This window comes from Rhopalosiphum maidis, chromosome 3 (genome assembly GCF_003676215.2).
Source record: "Rhopalosiphum maidis isolate BTI-1 chromosome 3, ASM367621v3, whole genome shotgun sequence".
Taxonomy (NCBI): Eukaryota; Metazoa; Arthropoda; class Insecta; order Hemiptera; family Aphididae; genus Rhopalosiphum; species Rhopalosiphum maidis.
The window spans coordinates 14,227,973-14,250,575 of NC_040879.1; the positions used below are offsets into that span (position 1 = coordinate 14,227,973).

A 22,603-nucleotide genomic window follows, 5' to 3' on the forward strand; every position below is an offset into this window, starting at 1 on the left:
TCAACTGTAATAACTATAACTTCGATACAATCAAATTTAAGAAGTGAACAGGTATAATCTATTGTTTCTTTCTATATTGTACGAGAATAGAAGAGAATAGAGTATGATGCTAGAATCAATTAATATATTTGTGGCGATTTCATCAAGATTAAACGATGTGAACATTTTAACCGTGACTTCACAATTGATGAATATAATCATTAATGGTTTAAATATAATCCATGTAATCTAAATATTTTAATTTAATCTTCCAGTAATCGGGTTAGAAGTGAAATGGGTATTGACATGCGTAGCTGAAAATAACATAATACAATATTGATAGGTTATAGGTAGGTACTCGTATATTTTAGTATATTCGCTACGAGAAACAAGCTTAGGAATAATATTTTAATACGTACCACATATGCATTCGGTATGGGAAATAAAACATAATTGTACTAAAGTCGACTAGACTGCCCGCTAAACATATTTTATTAAAAACGACTTTTTTGTAAAAAAATAAACAATAAATGAGATATTCTAATTCAATAGATATATTGACTCGAGTCCTGCATTTTGAGAACAAGTTAATTTCAATCGTCGATGCGATCTAAAACAATTTCATAAAAACGAAAAATTTTCATGGTCAAAAGTATACAGAATCACGCGAAAAACCCGTAACTGAAAAAATGATAATTATCATCTGATGTAATTTTAATCAGATAATATATAATATCCAAAATCAAAAAATATAACCTTACTATTTAATTATACATTTTTATAACGTTTTAAATAGACATTATCTCATGACAAATTTATAAATTTAATTTCACAAACAAAAGAGAAATACAGTAAAAAAACTATTTTAAATGAATTGTAAAATATGAATAAAGGACTTAGATATTAAAAACATATAAATACGTTTCGGTGGACATCTATGTACATTATTATTGTATGTTTTGGATTAAAATTTAATAAGAAAATAAATTATATTACACAAATTTAAAACGATAACACAGTTATTATACTTGTATATGATGTAGTCAATCAGCACAATAATATTATACATATGCTGTGAGCATCTTAAAAATAATTTTTAACTTCAACATTATAACAAAGAAAGTACGCTATACATCCCTATGACTGGCCCACGTATTATGTAGGTAATACGATAATTAAAATACTAAATCTGCATCAAAGCCGCCAAAAGTACAGGTCTATTTTCTAATTATAAAACATGATATTATGTACCTCCGCGTAACAACGTATTTTTATCTACTTTACAATACATAAGATCTAAAAACTATAATTTCATCACCTAAAGAAGAATTTTCCTTTATTCAATGATAGAAAATTTTTTTTATGATATCACATAAAGAACTTAAAATTATACATTATATTTAAAATTAATTATTTTACATCTCAATATTTTTCAATAGACATCTAATGGAATTGTTGAAAAAACGAAATTTAAATATATATAAGATCGTTTATTTATTTATTAATTTTATTTTTTTTTTTTTGTTCAAGTTAGTGTGTCTGCACAATAAATGAAATATGAAATGTTATGGTTGAATCATGAAAGCTATTAACGAATGTTTGTCATCCATAATATATAACATTATATAATAGTATTCAAAATAATTTTAATTATAATGTAACTACCATTAACGTATTTCTAATCGTTCCTATTCACAAATTGATAATAATTATAATATCAAGTGATAATTTATTCATTGAAAAATGTCACCGAACCTTACCTGATATCTTTTATTGAAATTGCGGTCAGAAAAAAAACTAATCCTGATCCACCGTAAACCATACCAAATGTTACTGAGAGTTTTGAAACTGTCGCTTGGTTAATATTATTGAACTGAGTAGATTTTTAAAAGTTCAGCAACATCACTATGGTCCATCAAAACTATTTTTTTTTTTTTGTAGACCCGAAATCAGAAACATTCAAACAAACTGAAACGGTCGGTCAAAAACTAATCGATAATTTCGAAAGATTTTCGTTGGGTGTACTAGGTACATCTACCTCCTATAATATATTATTGTGGGCGCAGCGACGATGGACATAATATTATCATTGCCGTCTCTATGACACGATTAATATAAACGAGGGTTCCGTGATAGACGACGCGTCAGAACGGGTGCTAGATCTACAATAATTACTATTATTTGTCGACGCGTGGATACATTATTGGTTTTAGTCTACTTTAATAACGTATATACGTATATTATTTCATCATAATACTATTATTATCAATTCCCCGTGCGTTGAAAATTATTATCACGATGATGATGATGATGATAATAATAATAGTAATAGTAATATATCGGCACTGACTACTGTGATTTCGTCGAATTCGAATTTTATTTTTCCAGGTGTAAAAAAATTACCTTAACCGTGACACTACACAGGTTCGTCTTTTTATCAAAACTCTTACAGTTATATGTACCTGCCACAATATACCATTTCATTAAGACAGAGTTTGAAATTATTGAACATTAAAGCATTAACAACATAAACAATCAATACAATATTATCGTAATACTTCGATGGTAACAATAGGATTGATATGAAATTTACTATGCTTTTAGAACAACTTATAAAACCAAACAAACGAAAAAAAGTAACAATAACAATAATGTATAATACATTTTATGGAAGGCAGTTATTTATTTAACATTTTAACTATAATGCTAATTTTTATTTTGTAAAAAACTTGGGATAATACAACGTTATTTTTGTAGTATTTATTTAAAAATTATCAGTTAGTTAAAATAAAATATCAGTTTAAAATATCTTATGATAATTTTGTTCTGTATTTTTTTTTTGTTTTTTTCGTTTTTTTTTTTAATCCAAATTTGCCTTTCGGAACACAGAAATCCCGTACCATCGTACACCGCCCGTGGCAATGACAGCGTTGTTATTTATTTTCCATACAAACAATATAACAAATTGGTATAATCCAATCAAGTTAGCTTTTAAATTACACACACACACAAATAAATAATGTTGTTTTTGTTAAAATGTACGGGATATTATACCAATAGCTTTTTGCGATCATCAAACAATCCGTATGCGTTTACCTAGTAGCAAGTTCACGATACGATATAAACCGGACGCAAATCGTTTTTATTTTTATATTTTGTATTATTATTATTAAAACCCGAAGAATCGCGGATAGTACAACAGTGATTGATGGTTATTAATTTGGCAAATCGAACGTCCTAGAAAATGGAACGCAGTGTTGAAAATGTGAAGCCAAGAAACACGCCGACGGCCAGCTTGTGTCATGAATTAATCAGGAAGGAGTGACCAATGCCAAGATAAATCGTTAGGCGTTTACGCTGAGTCAGCGGCGGTAGATGACTTAAGTATTACGCTTGACCGAGATTCGTGTAAAGGGTTTTTCTCCTCTTTCGATTTCGTTCGCGTTCATTACAACAGAACAAATCCAAGTACAGCAATACCGCCGTCGACTTATTGTTTTCGCGCACTCCAATGGCAGTATTATGTTTCGCAAAGTATAAATTATTATTACCCGATATGATTAAAATTCGATTTTCCCTGCACTACAAGAGCCTAGGTCGCCTAAATCTAGATCTGTGTAAAATAATTAAAAATGTAAATAAAAACTGTCACGTCGACTGGAAGAAAAAATGTCTATATAATTTAATATTTTAATGTTTTTATTTTTATCTTATTAATCACCGTGTGATGTTTAAAATTATTGTCGTTTGACTGCATAATAATTGATAATATTTGACATTTATTAGCTCCCGTTAATTCGGTTTAATCTTTTAGATTTTGAGCAGAGCAAGGAAGAAATTAGTTTTGCAATGACGTGTTTTTTTTATTATTTTTTTTTTTGTCTATCATCTCGTTTATGACCAGTTAATTTTCACCAAACGTCAATATTGAAGCTATAGTAATTTCGGAGAATAAAAATCGAAAATTTGCAATTCTGTTCTTTATAATTGGAAAAAAAAACTAATCTAAAATGACAGGTAAACAGGAATATTTACACACCCGTTTTCGACAAAATCGATTTTGTTTTCTTTTTTTATAATTCAGAAAGGCAAAATATCAGTAGAAACTTGATATCTTTCAACAAATTTTTGTATTAACATTTTCTTGACATGATGTTATTTTCAAAACTTTTGACTCTTTTGAGCTATTTGTAATATTTCAAATTTTCGATTTATGTATAAAGAAATGTTGTTTCTCACTCAAAAAGCTTGAAAATGTAATACAAAATACTTCATATTTTCTTCTTATAGAAGTTGAAAAATATCGAAAACGTGTAGTCAATATATTTTTTTTATATATAAGCGTTCAGATTTTTATAAAATAAGATATTTGAACTAAAAATAGAGATCTAGCTCAATCAATATTAATTATTTTATTGCCTTTTAAAAAATGTTAATCTTATAAGTATTGAAATATTTTTATATTGTTCAGTTACATTATCATTTTCTAAACAAAATTACACTCTTAACATAATCAATAATGGGAAATATTATAATGTGTTGGTCTTCGCACTTCTTTAGTTGAAATTTTTCATTTTATGTTTAATGATTTATCATTTAATTTAAATTCAACCCACCCATTAGAGTGACCTAACAACTAACGAATCTCATTCAAAACCACAATTCACATAGCAGTATTCAGCGATATAATTTTATATTTGGTACTTTCATTTTAATTTATCATTTAATGTTTTTTTTTATTTACATACTAAATGGATCTTTTTTAACAGTCAATAATTTATTAAATACCCATAAAACACAATTTTATATAATTAATAACTTTTTAATAGTGCTATGAAATTATTTTGAATTTAATTTTTGATTTTTTTTTAAAACCAATTTTTAAAAAATGTACCGTTAGTTAAAAGGTATATCAATTTTTATTTTGGCATTTATTACTTCCGGATTATTTTTGTACTTTGACATTTATTTTTGTTTCATAATAGTATCTAGTCATATTTTTTCATATGGTTCATATTATCTATACATTTTTGCTGTGAAATCGAAATTTTTGCGATTACCATTCCATTTGTGCTATATATATTATATGCTGCAATTTCAATTTTAAAGTTTTGTTTATATTAAACAACAATAATAATTTGGTTAGTATTTAAATAAACACATCATAATATACATTTTACAAATGTTGGAGAGAAAACCAACGAAAATATACATGCAAAATATTATAGAAACAAAATAAAATCATAAACTCATCATAAATAAATAAATGACCAATCAGTTATTATAAGTATTTCGCTACTACAATTAAGACTAATTAAATTAAAAGATAAAAATAAAAATGTCTTTCATTTATCGGTCATTGTGGGCAAAATTCAAATTCAATTGTTCCACCTCAACCGATTTACATATAATTAGAGTGTTGAAATTACGTGCATATCGTTACGTGCATATTATAGTATAACAATTCAAAACATACATGATTAGTATCAAATTCTAACTTTTACTACGGTTAGGTTAAAACGTAACAGGTACTTAAATAAATAGAAAATAAAATAAGAATATCAGATTTGGCAAACTAGCACTAATGATTCAACTTATTTTACAACAACCATAACAATTGGGTTTAAAAATATTAATACTCTTAGTAGGTACTCACGTGAAATAACGTCATTACATATTGTTGTACCTATATTATAATATTAAAATACCACCAAATTATTTATATTTTGAAACTAAGGAGGCTGAGTTTCCATATATCATCAAATAATAATATCGTTTGCGATTATTCGGTATACTTTTAAAAATAAAAATCGACAATCGTAAATTTAATTAATGAAATGTGACGTAAGGCGCTATCATTCGTTCTGCACGGGTAGGTAGATATAATCCAAGCGCGCGGACACCAATTTAATTTACAGAATTTCACACCTAGCAATAACAATAATCCGGAAGACGATAACTTTAATAAGACGTCTAATGATGAGCTTTCCCATTTTGTACCTATCCCGCCCGAGCACTAGATGGATTTTAATGCGCACTATTTATTTAAACGTAATATTACGGGAGTCGAGAGTTGTAGAGTGTGTATAGATAAAACAGGACGAAAAACGCAGTGATGTCTAGTGGGGATATGTAAAGTACAACTTTAAGGACGAATTATATCAAACTTAGGTACTGTATTGTATTTAAAAGTGAAAATCGACATACACATGAAGAATAAAACATATTATATAACGGCAGAAAATTTAAATAACTGTAAGAAACGGAAAAAACAAAATAATATTCGCAGAACAGCCAAGTAAAATATTTTAAAAAATTATCACAAGACATCTTCTGATATAAAAATATTTATAATACTCAATAATATATTTATCAACAACGAAGAAAAGTATTGCCCGTTTTTCCAGATTAATATGACACAATACAAAACATTTTCAAAATTCGATATCAAAATAAAATAATATACAAAATGTATTTATGTAGGGGCTAGCTATTTTAATTTATATCACATAATCGTTAATTTGAAACAACTTAAAGTTTGATTGATTCTATATTTTAATTTTACAAACTTATTTTTTTTTTACAAATTTTACGATTTTCAAATTTTGACTTAAATTGTTAAATTACTCCTTTATAAAACGCATTTTAGTAATAATCAGTGAAAATTCACGTTTGAACAGGCTAAATTATCTGATCAATTTTAGGTAGCTTTATGATTAAAAGTGTCCGTGCTCAAATGACCCGAAAAGTGAACTCATAATATATATTTTAGAGTAAAAAAAATAGGTACCAACGTTCAAACGGGCGACGCCCAAAACAATGTACCTGCGCAGTGTTATAAATTTATAATAATTTGACTTATGACGACGATGACAATCTAACACGATAAACGACAACGGTTGGTTAACCGTTCATTCAGTCGGTGTTTAATCTTAACGTCAGATTTTCCACTTAAAAGAAGTTAATTATTAATTATTAATTATTATACGCATGGCTATTGTCTCATCTGAGTACTATAGAAGGAGGAAAAAGGAAGGGGAAGGCGGTTATTGTTGTATTATTAAAGTGATGGCCCTTTGATCCGTCACCATTTTCGGGATACTCACGCAGAGACGCCCACGATCCTTATTTCATACGATAGTTGCGGTATATATACTGTGCCAACTTTGCGTCTGGTGCGATTTATATATTTTTTCAAAAGACTTCAGTCCCATTTACACACCACAGACGTTCTCAACTAAATCAAATATTAATCATTAAGACAACAACGGGACCCGTCTGTGTGGATGTTTCGACTAAGCCAACAAACAAAAAACCACTCAAGTCACAAACGACTAGAAACACAACACAAAATCAATACCTTTTAACGTTTGAAAGTTTGACAAGTGACTCTAAACTTTGAAAAATCGAATCTACAATCCACATTCTCTAATATATATATATATATAATTTATTTTGTTTTATGTAATACTAGTGCCGGAGTGCTTCAGCGAAGTTAATACATCTTTAAACTGAAGTATTAATAATTTCTACTAAACTTTTCCGCTCAAAACTCCACGTCATGGTCACAGAATGAAATAAACAGGAATAAAAATAAACGTATTCCACAAGACATTGCGTATTATCATATAATATTATTACATCTCAGTAATATCGAATAACAAAAGTAAGCGAGCATGTAAGTCGTACTATAATAATATATTATCTCCATCATATCTTAAGCGAACGGAAATTATATCGATTGTTTTAATTAGTTTAATAAGTATAAAACCTGCAGGAGCATAATACTGACTGACTGTATACAGTGCAATTCCCTAGGCGTGATACTCATCCTCGTTTTTTCACTTTAAAATAATAATAATAATGTATTTAAATTCTAATACCGAAGGTAATAATATTATTTTATTATTGTTGAGATGTTTTGTAATACTTAGGAGTGTCTGGTGGTAATAAAAACTTCTATTACTTAAATAAGATACCTTCCCTTTTCACTGTACATTATTTAGTAAAGAATTGTATAGAACATTTTGATGAACTTAGTTAAAAACGAGTTGTTTTTAAATTATTGTATTAAGGATAATACTATAATAGTCCTCAACAACTATTAAAAAATATATAAAATATATGTAATATTGGATCTAGTATATATAATATATATAAATTATATTATATTTTTAGATTAATATAAATGAATAACATTTTCAAATTGATATATCTCCATATTTTTCAAACATATTATCATTGAGTTATTAACTTTAATATACAAAGTTAAATAATTCAAAAGTTACTTACTCGTTTGAATTTTTATTTTGACGCGTCAACATTTTTAGAAAAATTATCTGCTAAATGATTTACAGTAAAAACAGAAGTTTGTATTCCCATCGATTACTACTTAAATAGTACATCAAATCTGAATAATTTTAAAATATGGCCTTTAAGCATAAATCAATTTCAAAAATCACGTTTGTGAATAACTTCATTATCGAAAAAGAAAAGAGGATGAACATGATCGATAAATTACCTAGTATATTATATTATTATATGCCAAGTCCCCCCATAATAATATGACTAACTGTACATGTATTGCTTATCTATATATTTGCTAGTCATTCGTTCAAATATACAACTCTAATGAACATTACTTCATGAAAAAAGAAAAACACGTTGAAAACTAGCATAAAATCAAGACATTCATATTATGTATAGGTAAAATCGGGGTTAGTTATATGCGCCGTTTTAATTAATTGCGAAACAGTAAATGATAAAAACACTACCTAATGAATAGCACGATGCACTCTACCGTTTACCTACACAACTATTTTAGCAATAGACGATTTGAGTAACGGTATATACTATATAGGTTCATATAAAAATAGTACTTATAATATTTTTAATTTCCTTTTCCTAAGGAACGATTATCATACAAGCATATGTGGGTGACGATGGATCTATATAGAGGCAGATTTACGACCGTGGGCGGTAAAACTTTAAAGGCAGACCGTACACTTGGAATGTCGAAAATCATCGTACAGGTTTTCATCGGTATTCCGAGAATATTATAACGACTCCGCGTTTCGCTTTATCGACATGGGATGCCTGCCAAGCATTTTGTTTTGCATATTTCGAGTTCAAATAACTACTTGAAGCTTAGTAGGTGAGGTACAAATATGGCAGTTTGTGAGTTGCATTTAACAAGGGGCTGAAACCAAATCTAAACAAAAGCAAGCACTTAAACATAAACCTAATAAAAACCATGGAATTAAAATCCATCATTTTTTTTTTTTTATAAGAACCAAAATAATATAACCGATAATTTTTAACTTTAGTACCTAAGTAAGTTTCAACTTTAAAAATATTTTGTATGTAAAAGGGTTTTAATTTTTTGCCCAAATATTTACACTAGCCACACCGGACGATCGCTTTACTTTTTAGACAAGTGAAAGTTTTGTTGATCAAGAGTTATGTTATTCTTGCTACATAAGACAGGATATCGAGTATTTGGTGGTAAGACAATCACTCTCGAATTTAACCCATCCCAAGGATTTACTCTTATTTCCGCAATCCTAAATATAGCTGCAATCGCAAGACGCGTGCACGCATGTTGCGAATACTTACAGACATGAAAGTCCTCTTGAGACTGTGCGTAGACTTAGACACCAACGTCTTCCGTTTGTTCGGCTGCTCGTCACTGTTGGCCTTCAACACGAACCCGCCACGCGTGTCGTCCAGCTTTTTGTCGCGGCCCTCGCTGCCGATCACCGGGTCTTCGGACGCGCTGCCCACCTTATTGTGCGCGTCGTCACTACCCAATGACGACAGGGAATTCCGGATGTCCGATTTGTTTGGCTTGGAATGAGATGCCATCCCGAACCTAGCACTGGTCCGGACACCGTATCCATGTCGCATTCCACGCATCCATTGCCCTTGAAATGTCCCTTGAAAAGAAAACGGCAAACAATATCATTGTTCGCCGATGAAAATCTTCAAATTGTTTTATACACAATGTTATAACATATAGCAAGAAGTTAATATAGAAATAAACATCACATACTTTTTTATATAAATGCACGTTTATTACCTGATGTACTAGAATATTCTACACATTATAATATAACGAGATAATTGGACAGTAAGTAAACACCATATTTTTATTGAATTTTTAATAAAATGACACTTGATTATAATATTTGAAATATTTATATTATACAGATTACTATTTATTTTTTCTTGATAATAATAACATAAAACTTTATATTTGAAATGTCCTTACAGTATTTTATAATTTATTTTAGTGATCTCGATTAATAAAATATCTGTTTTCATGATTAAAATATATTATTATACCATCTTTACATATGTATCATTTTGTAAATTATAAAATTAATTAATGGTATAATCTAATCTAGGGTACATCCAGAATTTAATGCCATATAATAAAACATATGGGTCCAAAAACCTTTAGGCAATCATAATATTTATTTATTATTTAAATGTCCCCTCAAATTATGAATATTAATTCAATATGGCTTATGAATTAACTCGTGCACACAATTAAATATAATATTAGGTACATAAAAACAGTTTTTTAATATATAATACCTACAGTACCATATTTTCATTATGAATAACAAATTTGTTACACGTTGGTTATGAAGTGAAAATTATAAAGTAGCTAATATAATTTGTCTGCAAATATTTAATTTCTAAATGTTTCTAACAAAGCACTGTGAAATAGTAAAAAAAAAGTAATAATTTAACATTACAGTAATTGAATAGCTCTTTCATTAAATTAAATAGAATTTGTGATTATAAATAATATTATTATAACGTAATCGATACTTTATTTTTATTATTAGGTTAGGTTATATCGTGCATTTTTTATTACAGTTTGCACTCGCGTGACTATATGTACCTACGTTTTACCTTTAAAATTGCAAAAACGAAATACAGAGAAGAATATAAAACAACTTTGTAATTTCATACATTGAAAAATAAATTGTTTACATTGAAAATCAAAAGATTCAAAAATATTTTATTTGTACGCGTACATTCACTTCACCTACACATTTTCAATTTGCTTTGAATAGAAAAACAAAATTATAGTAAAGTGGTAATATTAATATAATATATATACGGAATGTGATGTATGTAGTTGTTTTGTGACTCAAAGAAGCACTAATATTACATGCAATTTGGAATTCAAATGAAATACAAATTATGCTGTACATAATACATATTATGTGTTATTCGTGTGGTATTTTATATTTAAACAGTTCATATTGTGTACCTATATAAAATGTTTTTTTGCAAGTAAGTAGAATAATATACGCGAACGGAATGATGAAATACACCCAAAAAAGTGCAAGTTGTATTGTATTCATATAATATTTTTGTGAGAAGGCCACTGTGAACGTTATTATATTTTCTCAGCAGCACCGAAAATAATTTGTTTAAGTATTCTGCGTGCATACAAAAGGTAACGAACGATAAACAAAATTAAATTTCAATTTAAAAAATAAAAGACGCGCGATGTCGACGGCATTCAATTATTATTTTGGAATAAATGCTACATTTATGAAATTTTTTTATTATTGTTAGTTTTTAAAAATCGAATCCACAAAAAAATATAATAACAAGTATGTAAGCTATCATTGATTTATAATAATTGTTCCGCTTTGAAAAGAAAAAAACTACAAACACGGTAAATTCTTATTCACCATTTGTATTGGTGATCTGCATGCATACGTATAGCGAGGGGGTACTCGAGTTGATCGTATATTTTATAGGCACGTGTAAGTACTTCTCTTTCAGCATCAATAGGTACATTATTATGCACATCCCAATGAGTCCCTTGACCTATTACTGTGTTGAATAAAATGAGTGCCTGATTAAATTTCGATTTTATAACGAAAGAAAGAAATATACAATTTAGAAACACTAAGAACCTAAGGTTTAAAAATTTCATACAATTTATTTCCTCGGAATATTTAGTTTATTTGAAAAATAAATCTTAAAAATGTTTTAATACCTAGTTGTATAGGTACTTAGAGCGAGTAAACATTTTTAAAAGCATCTTTATTGTATGAAACAAAAATAAAGCGTAATACATAATGTATAACTCGCATTATTTTATAATATAAAACAGTTTAAACATAAATTCATAACCCCATAAACTCATGTCACAAACTCAGTTGCATAACTTGATCAATTTCAAATAAAAATATAAAAACTTGATGTTTAGTATTTGTGGTTATTCGATATTGTTTGATAGTAAATTATAAAAAAATTATAGTATCATATTTATAAAATTATAGTAATATTAATAATTAATATGAGTAATCACTAACAAAGGGCACATTTTTAAATATTCAAATACTGTAGTTTACAATGCATAATATGCATAAATTAATAATATTACAAACAAACGTTTGGCTTAAAAAACATGATAAATGATAGGGTCCTAATTAGTAAGTGATAACTAATAAATTTATGACCATTAATAAGTTAATTCTTAAACTTCAGCTATAGATGTTGATAAACTCGCTGTCTATACTTTCTTTATGTACAATCACTAACCAGTACTATTCTAAACCAGTATATTATGTGTAGAAAATATATTTTACTTTCTTCATAATTTTATTAAAACATTTTATGAAGTGAGAAATTTTCAATTTTGAAATATTTTTATTTTTTGAACATTTTCAAGTAAATTTTTATAAATTCAGAACCCTATATATATATATATATACACACACATCAATGTGACTTACGTTAAATTCGATGTTCGATCGACATAAATGCAATGATGTACGATATTAAATTATATTTATAATGTTTTTTTGTTTATTTTAAACGGAAAACAGTATTATAAAATATTGTGTTTAAGATTAAAAAACCGTACCACCGTCGGCGTACGTCTCCGACCCGTAGCCGTCTTGTAGCCCATTGGCCCAAGTTCCCTCGTACTTGGCGTTGGTCGTGGCCGACTGTCTGACACCGTACCGGCCCTTGAAACCTTGTGTCCATTCTCCTCTGTACAGCCACCGCCCCCGCGATTCGACGCCAAGTCCATGTCTTTTGCCGTTCTGCCATTGACCCTCAAAAGTGTTACCGCTGCAAAAAACAAATCGCACCACAGTACGTATTAAAATATTGCTACGGTTATAAGTTTTCAACTGTTATCTATGAGTCTATAACGTAGTCACTATAATAATATCATATCTTCATGGGCGTACACTTGGTAGAAAGGTGGTGACGAGGATGTCATATCACAACTCCCTCCCTTCGGATTTGTTTTGTATATTGATTTCTCATTGACGCAGGAAAAGTTCGGTTTGTCGTTAAAATAAAAATCTATGTATGATTTAAATATTCTTTTCGGCGTGCTTTTTGAATATTTCATAACATAAGTTAATGAGTTAATCGATAACGATAACATATAAGTGTGCGATAAAGTAATGAAAGTATACCTATTTACCGCTATCATGGGGTGATTTACGTCAAGGAGTTATTGACAACATACATATACAAATATTCCCCTTGTAAGAGATCGCGATCTCCTACTAATACTATAATATTATTTTCAGAGACATGTTAAGTTTAAGATTAAAAGCGTGAATAAAGGCTTGGACAATTCAAACACCCTCTCCAGTTAGTTTTTTTTTAAAGCCCCAAAATAATAATTTATAAAAATAAAAAAAATATATACGAATTAAAGTATTATTTAAAATTGTATTATTATAGAACAGTAGATTAATAAAATATCAAATGTATTATATTACATTAAAATTCTTTACGAGAAATATTATGATATTATTATTATTATAACTAATAAATTAAGTCATAAGAATAAATTTATAATTATGTATTATGTTTAAAACACCTCTATAAAGTATTTTAAATGTACAAATTTACCATAAAGTGTATATATTTTAATATACATAAGCTGTAATAATATATCGTTTAATTTTTTTCTCGAAAATACTTGAACAATTTAATAATAATTTCTAATTATTATAATGATGTTAATCCAGGAACATGTTTTTGTTTCTTGTTAAATCTGTGATATATTCATATAATATTAAACGTGGGACTAAACTCAAGACCTCCATCACCCTGCAACACTATTAGTTATGTTTATACGGTAAAGCTTCAGAAGCCAAAATATTTCAACGGCCCTAAAATATACAGTATAATATACAACTATTATAACTACTTTATTTTATATTTTTTAATTGAATTTTTATCCGTAATGAAGAAAATTATTATTATTTTAACATAAATAATATATTCGTATAGTAATTGCGTATAAAACAAATTTAAACAAACACAATTATAATATATTGGAATGAACAACTTATATTTATGAAGCAACGAACATCGCAAAGGCTTTAAAAATACTGCGCTAATGTTTATTAGTTTTATTTTTATATGTAAAATAAATTAAAAATTGTTTACTCATAATTTATTTTTGGACTAATTCTATAGTTGTGCCACACATTTTAATACATAGTGTATAATAATAATATTGTCTATAAGGTCTCAATTGTAATATTTTTATATAATAATTATTAAAAATTACACAAGAACTGGACGATTTCCATTTTAAAAATTAGCAGTCTTAGATTAATTTTTTTATATATATAATTAATTTAACCACGTGATAAAGGTATAAAATATCTCAAAAAACTTCACTTAAGTCAATAATTTTTACAATGTTTGAATTAAAGTATAATGTGCTAGAACTAAAATAGTTCCAAGAGCCATTTTCAACTGTATAAATTAACAATCTTAAATTAAATTGATTATTAATTAAAAACAACTAATAATATGTATGTATAACACAATAATGTAATACATAAATTCTTTGAAATCAATACGACATTATTAGAGAACATTAAAATAACTAATACTAAGTAGGTTACGTCATACTCTTGAAAAAATATTTTAGAAGAATATTCGTTAATATACCTAAATGTACAATTATAATATGAAAAAAATTTAAAATGTAAACTATTGTCTTTCGAGTCTACACTTATATAAGCATAATAAAAAATTATAAGACAAAAATATTCTGAAATACATGTGTAATAATATATATAAAATTCTCAAAAAAATATGAATTACTAGTATCATGAAATGTTTTTTAATTAGATCAGTGTACCTAAAACATGAAATATATTTTTTTTACTTAAAACCACGTGTACAATTGTTTTTATCAGTTATTATTATAGACATAAACTTCATTGATTATTTAAAATTTTTAACTAGGTACATTTTTGGTGTTATGTTGAGTTTCGGGTTGATAAGATTTTTATTATTTAGTGGTATTTACGAGACTATAATAAATTATTAATGTCAATATACAATGTGGTTCGTATCATAATATTCACTACTATAATAATACTATAAATTCAATAACATTGAACATATTTAAAACCCATAAATGATTTTTACGAGCACTTAAAGTTTAAAGAAAAATAAACGTTAAATAAACCACCAAGCAGAACGGTTTTGTTAACGTTTTCAAATTAAAAATAATAATACTGACACTCCGGCATTCTGCATCGAGATGGACGAACACATTCCAAGTTTTCCTAAACAATACAGTGAAATCCAATAATCCTTCAATATTTAATTGATCACATAGAACACGAAAAATAATAATATTTTACACTAACGGTATAATAAAATGTAACTGGAATTTATTATATTTTTTTTAAGCGTCAACTACAAAGTTTTTACTGGAATTATTATTATATTGATGTCATTAAATTATAATAATATATTCACTTTCGAATTATACAAAGGGTCTATGTTGATTTTACTACCCTGATTTTATTTCTCCGAAAACACTTTTATGGAGCAGTAAAATCGCTCTAAAAGTTGAACACAGTATAATGTCAATATCTCTATTGATTGGAAATTGAACTTATACAGATGGCGGTTCTTTTTATATAGGGTTTATATGCAAATTTTTCGATGCTGTAAAAAAATAAAACATTGATAATTGTACAATACACAGTGGATAAAAATACGAACTTGAACAAAAAGTAAAAACATTTATAAGAGTAACAACATTGACTATACAGTTATTTATATTTTCAAAGTGTAAGGTTAAAGTGTAGAAACTTAAGAATTTTGTACCTTTTAATGAAAAAATGAAAAATGTAACTATAAAAAGTGTAGAAACATCAAGATTTTTACATGTACTTTATAGTTAAAATTGTAGTGGCATATTTTCTACATCTTTTACTGAGAAATTTATATTTGAGTAATATGTTATACAATTAAATATTAATAAACATTTCTCTATAACAATATCTTTTCCCAAAAAATAACTTAAATACTCTTAATATGCGTTTAGTTATACTTAACAATAATTAGACAGAAAAATAAACAATTTTTAATAATTATGACGTGTGCTCTTAGGTTTAACTATTATTACTCACATTATGTTATATTTAAATGCACATTTTAGAATACTACATACCTAATTTTTGCATTTATAATAACACATTATTTATGTAATATTGAGTGCATGAAGTCCTTACAGTTTTTAATTTTATAATATTTGTAGGTATATCAATCAAAAAATAAAATTAAAATAACAGACACTGATATTCATATTTTCGACTAATACAAGGATTCTTTTGTTATTATTTGAACTCGATTTCGTATTTTTATTTAAGTTTTAGTTGTTGCATTCATCACGATTTTTTTTTTTTTAACGGTTTATTCACACATAATGTTAATTGTTATTGTAATATTTGATTTGTATTCTAGGTAAAAGTTGTTTGAACGATTTAGTTTGTTTCAAATCTACCCACACAACCACTCACAACTTTAATACTGAAAGTGCGAACTATTTGAATTATTCAAACGTTAAACCGTATAATAGTAATATAGATGGAAACTTCGGAAATATCGTCGGATCAAACAGTCATTTAAAATCAGTCGTTTGTCAAAGGTGGACGGTTGTGTAAGCACGTTTTGAAATTTTTTTGTCCCCGCATTCATTCGGACCAATTTTTAGGAACCGTAATTTTCCTTTCTTTTATTTGAAGAGGAGCTCAATATAATGGGCAATATTACAAGTGCGTACGGAATAAAATATTTTGATCGTTATGATATTATGATGAATCGTCCTACATGTGCAACCCACATCATTGCTAGTACGACGAACGCTTATAAAACATTTTAAAGGAGTTGAGCTCGAGAATATATATGTTTGCTTTATGTTAACATTATATTGAATCCGGTCCCCTATTTAAATCGTTATGTATTATTTTGTTTTATTTGTTTTCGGTTTTCGTGAAAAACTCAATTTTAAATCTGAACAATGGAATCAGTAAATATACGATAAGACGCGATTTAAGAAACAGACGGAATAACGTATTGTCAAATATTATATAAAATATATGTATTGTATTATCCTATATTAAATAAATGCATTGTCGAAAGATTGAACATAAATGTCACGTACGTACCATGTATTGTTCAAAATGGTAGACAAATTCACTTGTTTGTTTTTTGAATTCGGGACGTTTAATTGAAATTTCTATTAACCCTTTTGATTTTTTTGCATTGATTATTATCTAATATTTGCTACATACATCTTGAATGATATCAACTCTTGATACAAATATTTTATAAAAAATAAAAATCATGAAAAATCCAACATAATATGAGCGGTGATAAAAAGAGAATTTAATTATAACCAAACTTATCTAAATGATATAAAATAGAAATTCTGTTTTTAAATCAAAATGTTGTTACTTGATAAATGTATGTGTAATCAAACTTTTCAAGTAGGTATGCAACGAATCAGTAATTGGTTAAGCACGAAAGCGTCTCAATAATGCTTCACTGAGTTATTTATTTGAAACGAGATATTAAAAATAACTAAAAAAAACAGTCAGTTGTATTTAAGTGCAGTACAAAAACAAAAAATAATAATTTTGTAATAATACATATTTGTACCAAGTTGTTTAAAATTGAAAAATATACCATAAAAGTAAATACTTGTAAAAAGATAAATAACAATTACTAAATTGCTTACTTAATTTAAATATTACCCATTTAAAAGATCTCGGATTGAGTTATTTCAATAAAGGAGGCCTTGTAGAGCTGCTTCGTGACCCTTTTCAACATTACGTGAGACAGTATAATATTATTCATACAATATTATAATATGGTCTTGTAATACCTACCTTATACTAAAAAAATCGCATGCGCATAGTATCGACGTTAAAAAAGGTGTTGGGTTTTCCATTATCATTACCTACCGCATTACGGCGGCGTTGGTGTCGGCCGCTGTCTGTTGTACTTACAACCATAATTTTATATTTTATTTAATAATCAAATCGACTTTATCACCGGAACGCCAATAAAAGCAGTATTAGCCGCACAAAACGTAGTCACTCGACTTCTTAGGATGCCAGTTCGAATTTTGTTTGTAAAAATATACTTTTTATTGTTATTACTATATTTTGTTTTATTTTCAGTCACAAACAGATAATAGATTTTAGGCATATAATATACATGCACACGCATAATGACTATTATCCTGTCCATGCGTGAATATAATATCGAACAATACAAAATGTTATCATAATATTAATATATTATGATGTAAAAAAGAGATCATTTGTTGCCGCTTAGCCGTATTATATTACGCGTGTCTGTACGTCGTCGGTAAGTTATATTGTGTAATCCAATACAGCATCAAATCGTACATAGATTGATAAGTGTTCAAAATGCCGATCACCTACTTAAGATTTTGTTGGGGTGTTTGGAAGTTTTGTGTTGGACATAAGTTATGTCGGTCGATGTAAACAAAATCGATTTTTAGACATTTTTTTAAGGTTGTTTTCTGGTTTCGCTGATTGGGTAGGTCAGTATAATGACTTGTATGTAAATGGTAATAGCATAAAAATGATATCCTCCGATGGGTTTCAAGCTTAATAATTTAAGGTATTAACTAATATTCCTCAATACAAAATTTTATTTAACTAATATTTATTTTCAATCCATAATCCAGAAAAGTCCAAAATTGAGTCCAAGATCTTGTCGAAATCTCGTGAATAGATATTTACTGATCAGCTTTTAAATCGTTATTTGAAAATATTAATGTTGTTTATTAATAAAAAAAAATATAATATTTTAATAAATAAAGCTACCTAAAAACTGTAGAATTTAATGAATATTATAATATTAATACTTTTTATTTGCCGGGAAACTGATTAACCGATATTACCTTATTATTTTCATATATTGAATATTGAACTGCAAGTATAAAATTCCCGAGCATGTATATTATGTATACTATTAATATGATGAAAAATAATATCAAAATACATAACCATATGTTTCTTATTTTTACAGAAGTAGGTATAGATATACAACTCATAAAGTCTCGTTTAAATATAGTTTTGAAATGTATGTGATGAATCGTGAGTTATGATATTTCATTAATACAAATATTTAATACATGTTCTTGTATAATAAATGTTATATTTAACAATAACTAAAAAAAAAATTTCCTTTACATATTTTATATAACTTTAGAAAATAGACCTTAGCAATATTAAGAATAATCGTTTTATTTAAATTAAAAACTTGTAAAAGAATTGTTTCTCTAACACAAACGAACTTCCATTCAAAGGAAAAATTAAACTACCGTAAACCCAATCTTATACCGATTATTAATTTTTATAATTTAATTTTAAAAATCTACAAACTTATTATTATAAGTGTAATTATAAAGGAAATGTCTAGTTGATTATGAAATATTAAGTAAAAAGTAATAATATTGATTAAAAAATAATCGAACTTTAAACAAAAAAAAAAAAAAATTATGCCCATGGGAAATAATAGGTATAATATAACATGTAATGATGAAAAGTTTAAAAATCATGTGAGTTGTATTTTACGAATTAATAAAATAAAATAAAATCAACTAAAGAAAGTCTTATTTAAACAATTTAAATGTATAAAAAACTTATAAAACATCTAAAATGCATTCAAAATTTGTTTTATAAGTTTTTTATGTTACTTATGTGATGCATTTTATTATATTTTCAAACTTTTTGACTGATAAATATAAACGTTAAATATCTTTTTTATAACTAAAAAGTTCAATCTAGCTTAAAATGATATTAATTCGTAAACCATTCTTAAATAAATAATTTGTAATAATGTCAAGACGCTTCGATTTATTTATTTCTGAATTACAAAAAAAAAAAATCATTTTTTTCAAAAACTGATGTGGTGTATAATATACCTATGTCTCTGCAGCATTCAGCTATTTTGTGGTTATTTTTTCCTAATTACTCAAAGTATTAACTAGATTTAATTCCTCAAAAAAACTATTGTCATTGTTTAAAATTAGAGTAAAGAAAATTGTCTTCTTCAAACCATGATAACAGACGTAATAGTATAAGAAAAACACACTCACACACGTCACACATTGACATTGTAAATTGAATACATGAATTGTCTTTATTTTAAGTTAGCTCTACTCAGGATCTAAAATTTATTTCAGTTTTAATATTCCAGACTATTATTACTGTAGGGGTTTCTATCAAAGTGGATAAAAGTATAAGAGCCTTTATTCAATTTGTTTTGTGTAATAAAAAAAATAATTATGTTTCACTTGAGTATAATTTGTTGATAGACTTAGAAAGTCAAGATTGATTTAAGTTGATTTATGAAAATAAGTGAATTTAAATTGTATTTTTGTCACTATTTTTAAATAGATTATTTAATCGTCTCACCGAGTTTGAAAATGTCAAGTTAATTTTACTCGTTTGTGCAGCCTTTTCTTCCTAATCAATATGCAAAAAAACACAATACGTTATGATTACTGTTGTGCTTAAGTCTATTCCTTTGAAATCTGCATAAATTATTTACATATACAACTAATATTGCAATATGAAATTTTTAGTTTTTACAATTGGATTAGAATTTTAAGTTGTGGTAACTTAATATTTTTTATAAGTTGGTTTTTATTTTTCTTACGTTTTTACTTATGTAATAACTTTTAGTACTTTCTAAATAATTAACTCAAAAGCACTATAATGTAACATAAAAGGAACGTGTTGCAGATTTTCAACTAAGCTAAGTTGTTTGAATGAGTTTAAAATGTAATATGATTTTTTTTTAATAATATATTAATATATGAAATTCTCAAAAACTTTTATATAATATAATAAAAACGTTTGGCAGCGTAGCCAAATTTTCGAAAGTGAAAACATTTTTATATTAACTAAATAAAATGAAAAAAACATTTTTAATATATTTTTGATTATTACTTTAACACAACTAAAAACAATAATAGCTGATTTTTAATAAATTTTAAAAAAAAGTATATATTTAAACAAATGCATAATCAGATGTAGATACATCATACATAATAGTACAAAAAGTAGGTATTTAAATATTTTATAAAATTAAAACATGCGTGGGTATCGCGAATAAGAAGCCATCAGTGACGCTATAGTTTTGAAGTAATAGTTATTGATATTATTTATTTATTCTTTTTTTTTTTTTAATTATCATTATTTCTACTCATATTATTGGTTCTGCAGTATATGTTCTCTTTAGAAATCACTGGGTGTTAGTACAAGTATGGATTGAATGTTAAAATTGCCCATTAATGGTACCTAGAAGTTTTGAAAATGGTTATTGAAGCGTTAGGGAAATGTTTGCAGCTTCTTCTATCATTTTATCGAAAGGTCGTTACGTTAATTAAAATTTGACATAAAAGTAATTAACTGATTGCAATGTTTTGAAATCATTGAAAGTTATTTGTGTTTGAAATTTCAGCAGTACTACATACTCATAATTGAAGACTGTAGTCCTTGTATCGATAAATAAAAAAAAACATTTTCAGTAACGAATTTACCACATATTATATAGGCTCCTACTATTATTTAATCGCTATATACATCATTAGCAATAATGTAATCGAATGACTAGGAAACGTAATTTTTTTATGTTTAGTGGGATAGAGGGAGGGATGGATACAAGCTTAATAAAAATATAATCATAATACATGTATCATTCTGCGGAATAATAAAAAGTAATAATATCGTCGTTATAATATTATTCCAATAATAACTACACGACATCGCCAAAAATATACGCACGTGTAATAATACGATGCCCACGGCTAGTGGCCGGGTCACGGCTGCCGTGGGCGTGTGTGAAGGGAGTTCGAGCTGCCTTTGAAAAAATATTGTCCACGTAACACCGAATAATATCGTATTATACATATCTATACACATGAAATAGGTTTATATACGTATCTATCCACAAAATATAATTATTTATAACAATTTTATTCACCGTATTCGTAATTGTCATTATGCGACTACAGTTTTTTATTTTCCCCGAATACGTGAAATACACATGTTTCAATATCATAATGTCATAGTTACGCACAATTCCAGTTAGTCGGTTTCAACCCGAATATACTACGTGCTCGCAAGGATACGTGTGTGACCATCGGAATCGTCAGAATGGTCTACGTGATAATATAGTAAGACTGCTTAGCATAAATGGGTAAAACAGTTAAAGATGAGTTGTTTTCGATTAAGTTATTATATAATGAGATAGGTAC

At 27.1% G+C, this 22,603-nt stretch overlaps 1 protein-coding gene across 1 annotated transcript in view; it reads right to left on the reverse strand.

The window, feature by feature from the left end:
- Positions 1 to 22,603, reverse strand: part of LOC113559764 (junctophilin-1-like) — a 52,977-nt gene that overhangs the window by 20,006 nt on the left and 10,368 nt on the right. The window contains exons 2-3 of the mRNA XM_026965514.1: positions 12,881 to 13,092; positions 9,595 to 9,914 (exon numbers count right to left, since the gene is read on the reverse strand). Of these exons, the coding sequence (XP_026821315.1) occupies positions 9,595 to 9,914; positions 12,881 to 13,092 (532 nt within the window). The remainder of the gene's footprint in view (positions 1 to 9,594; positions 9,915 to 12,880; positions 13,093 to 22,603) is intronic.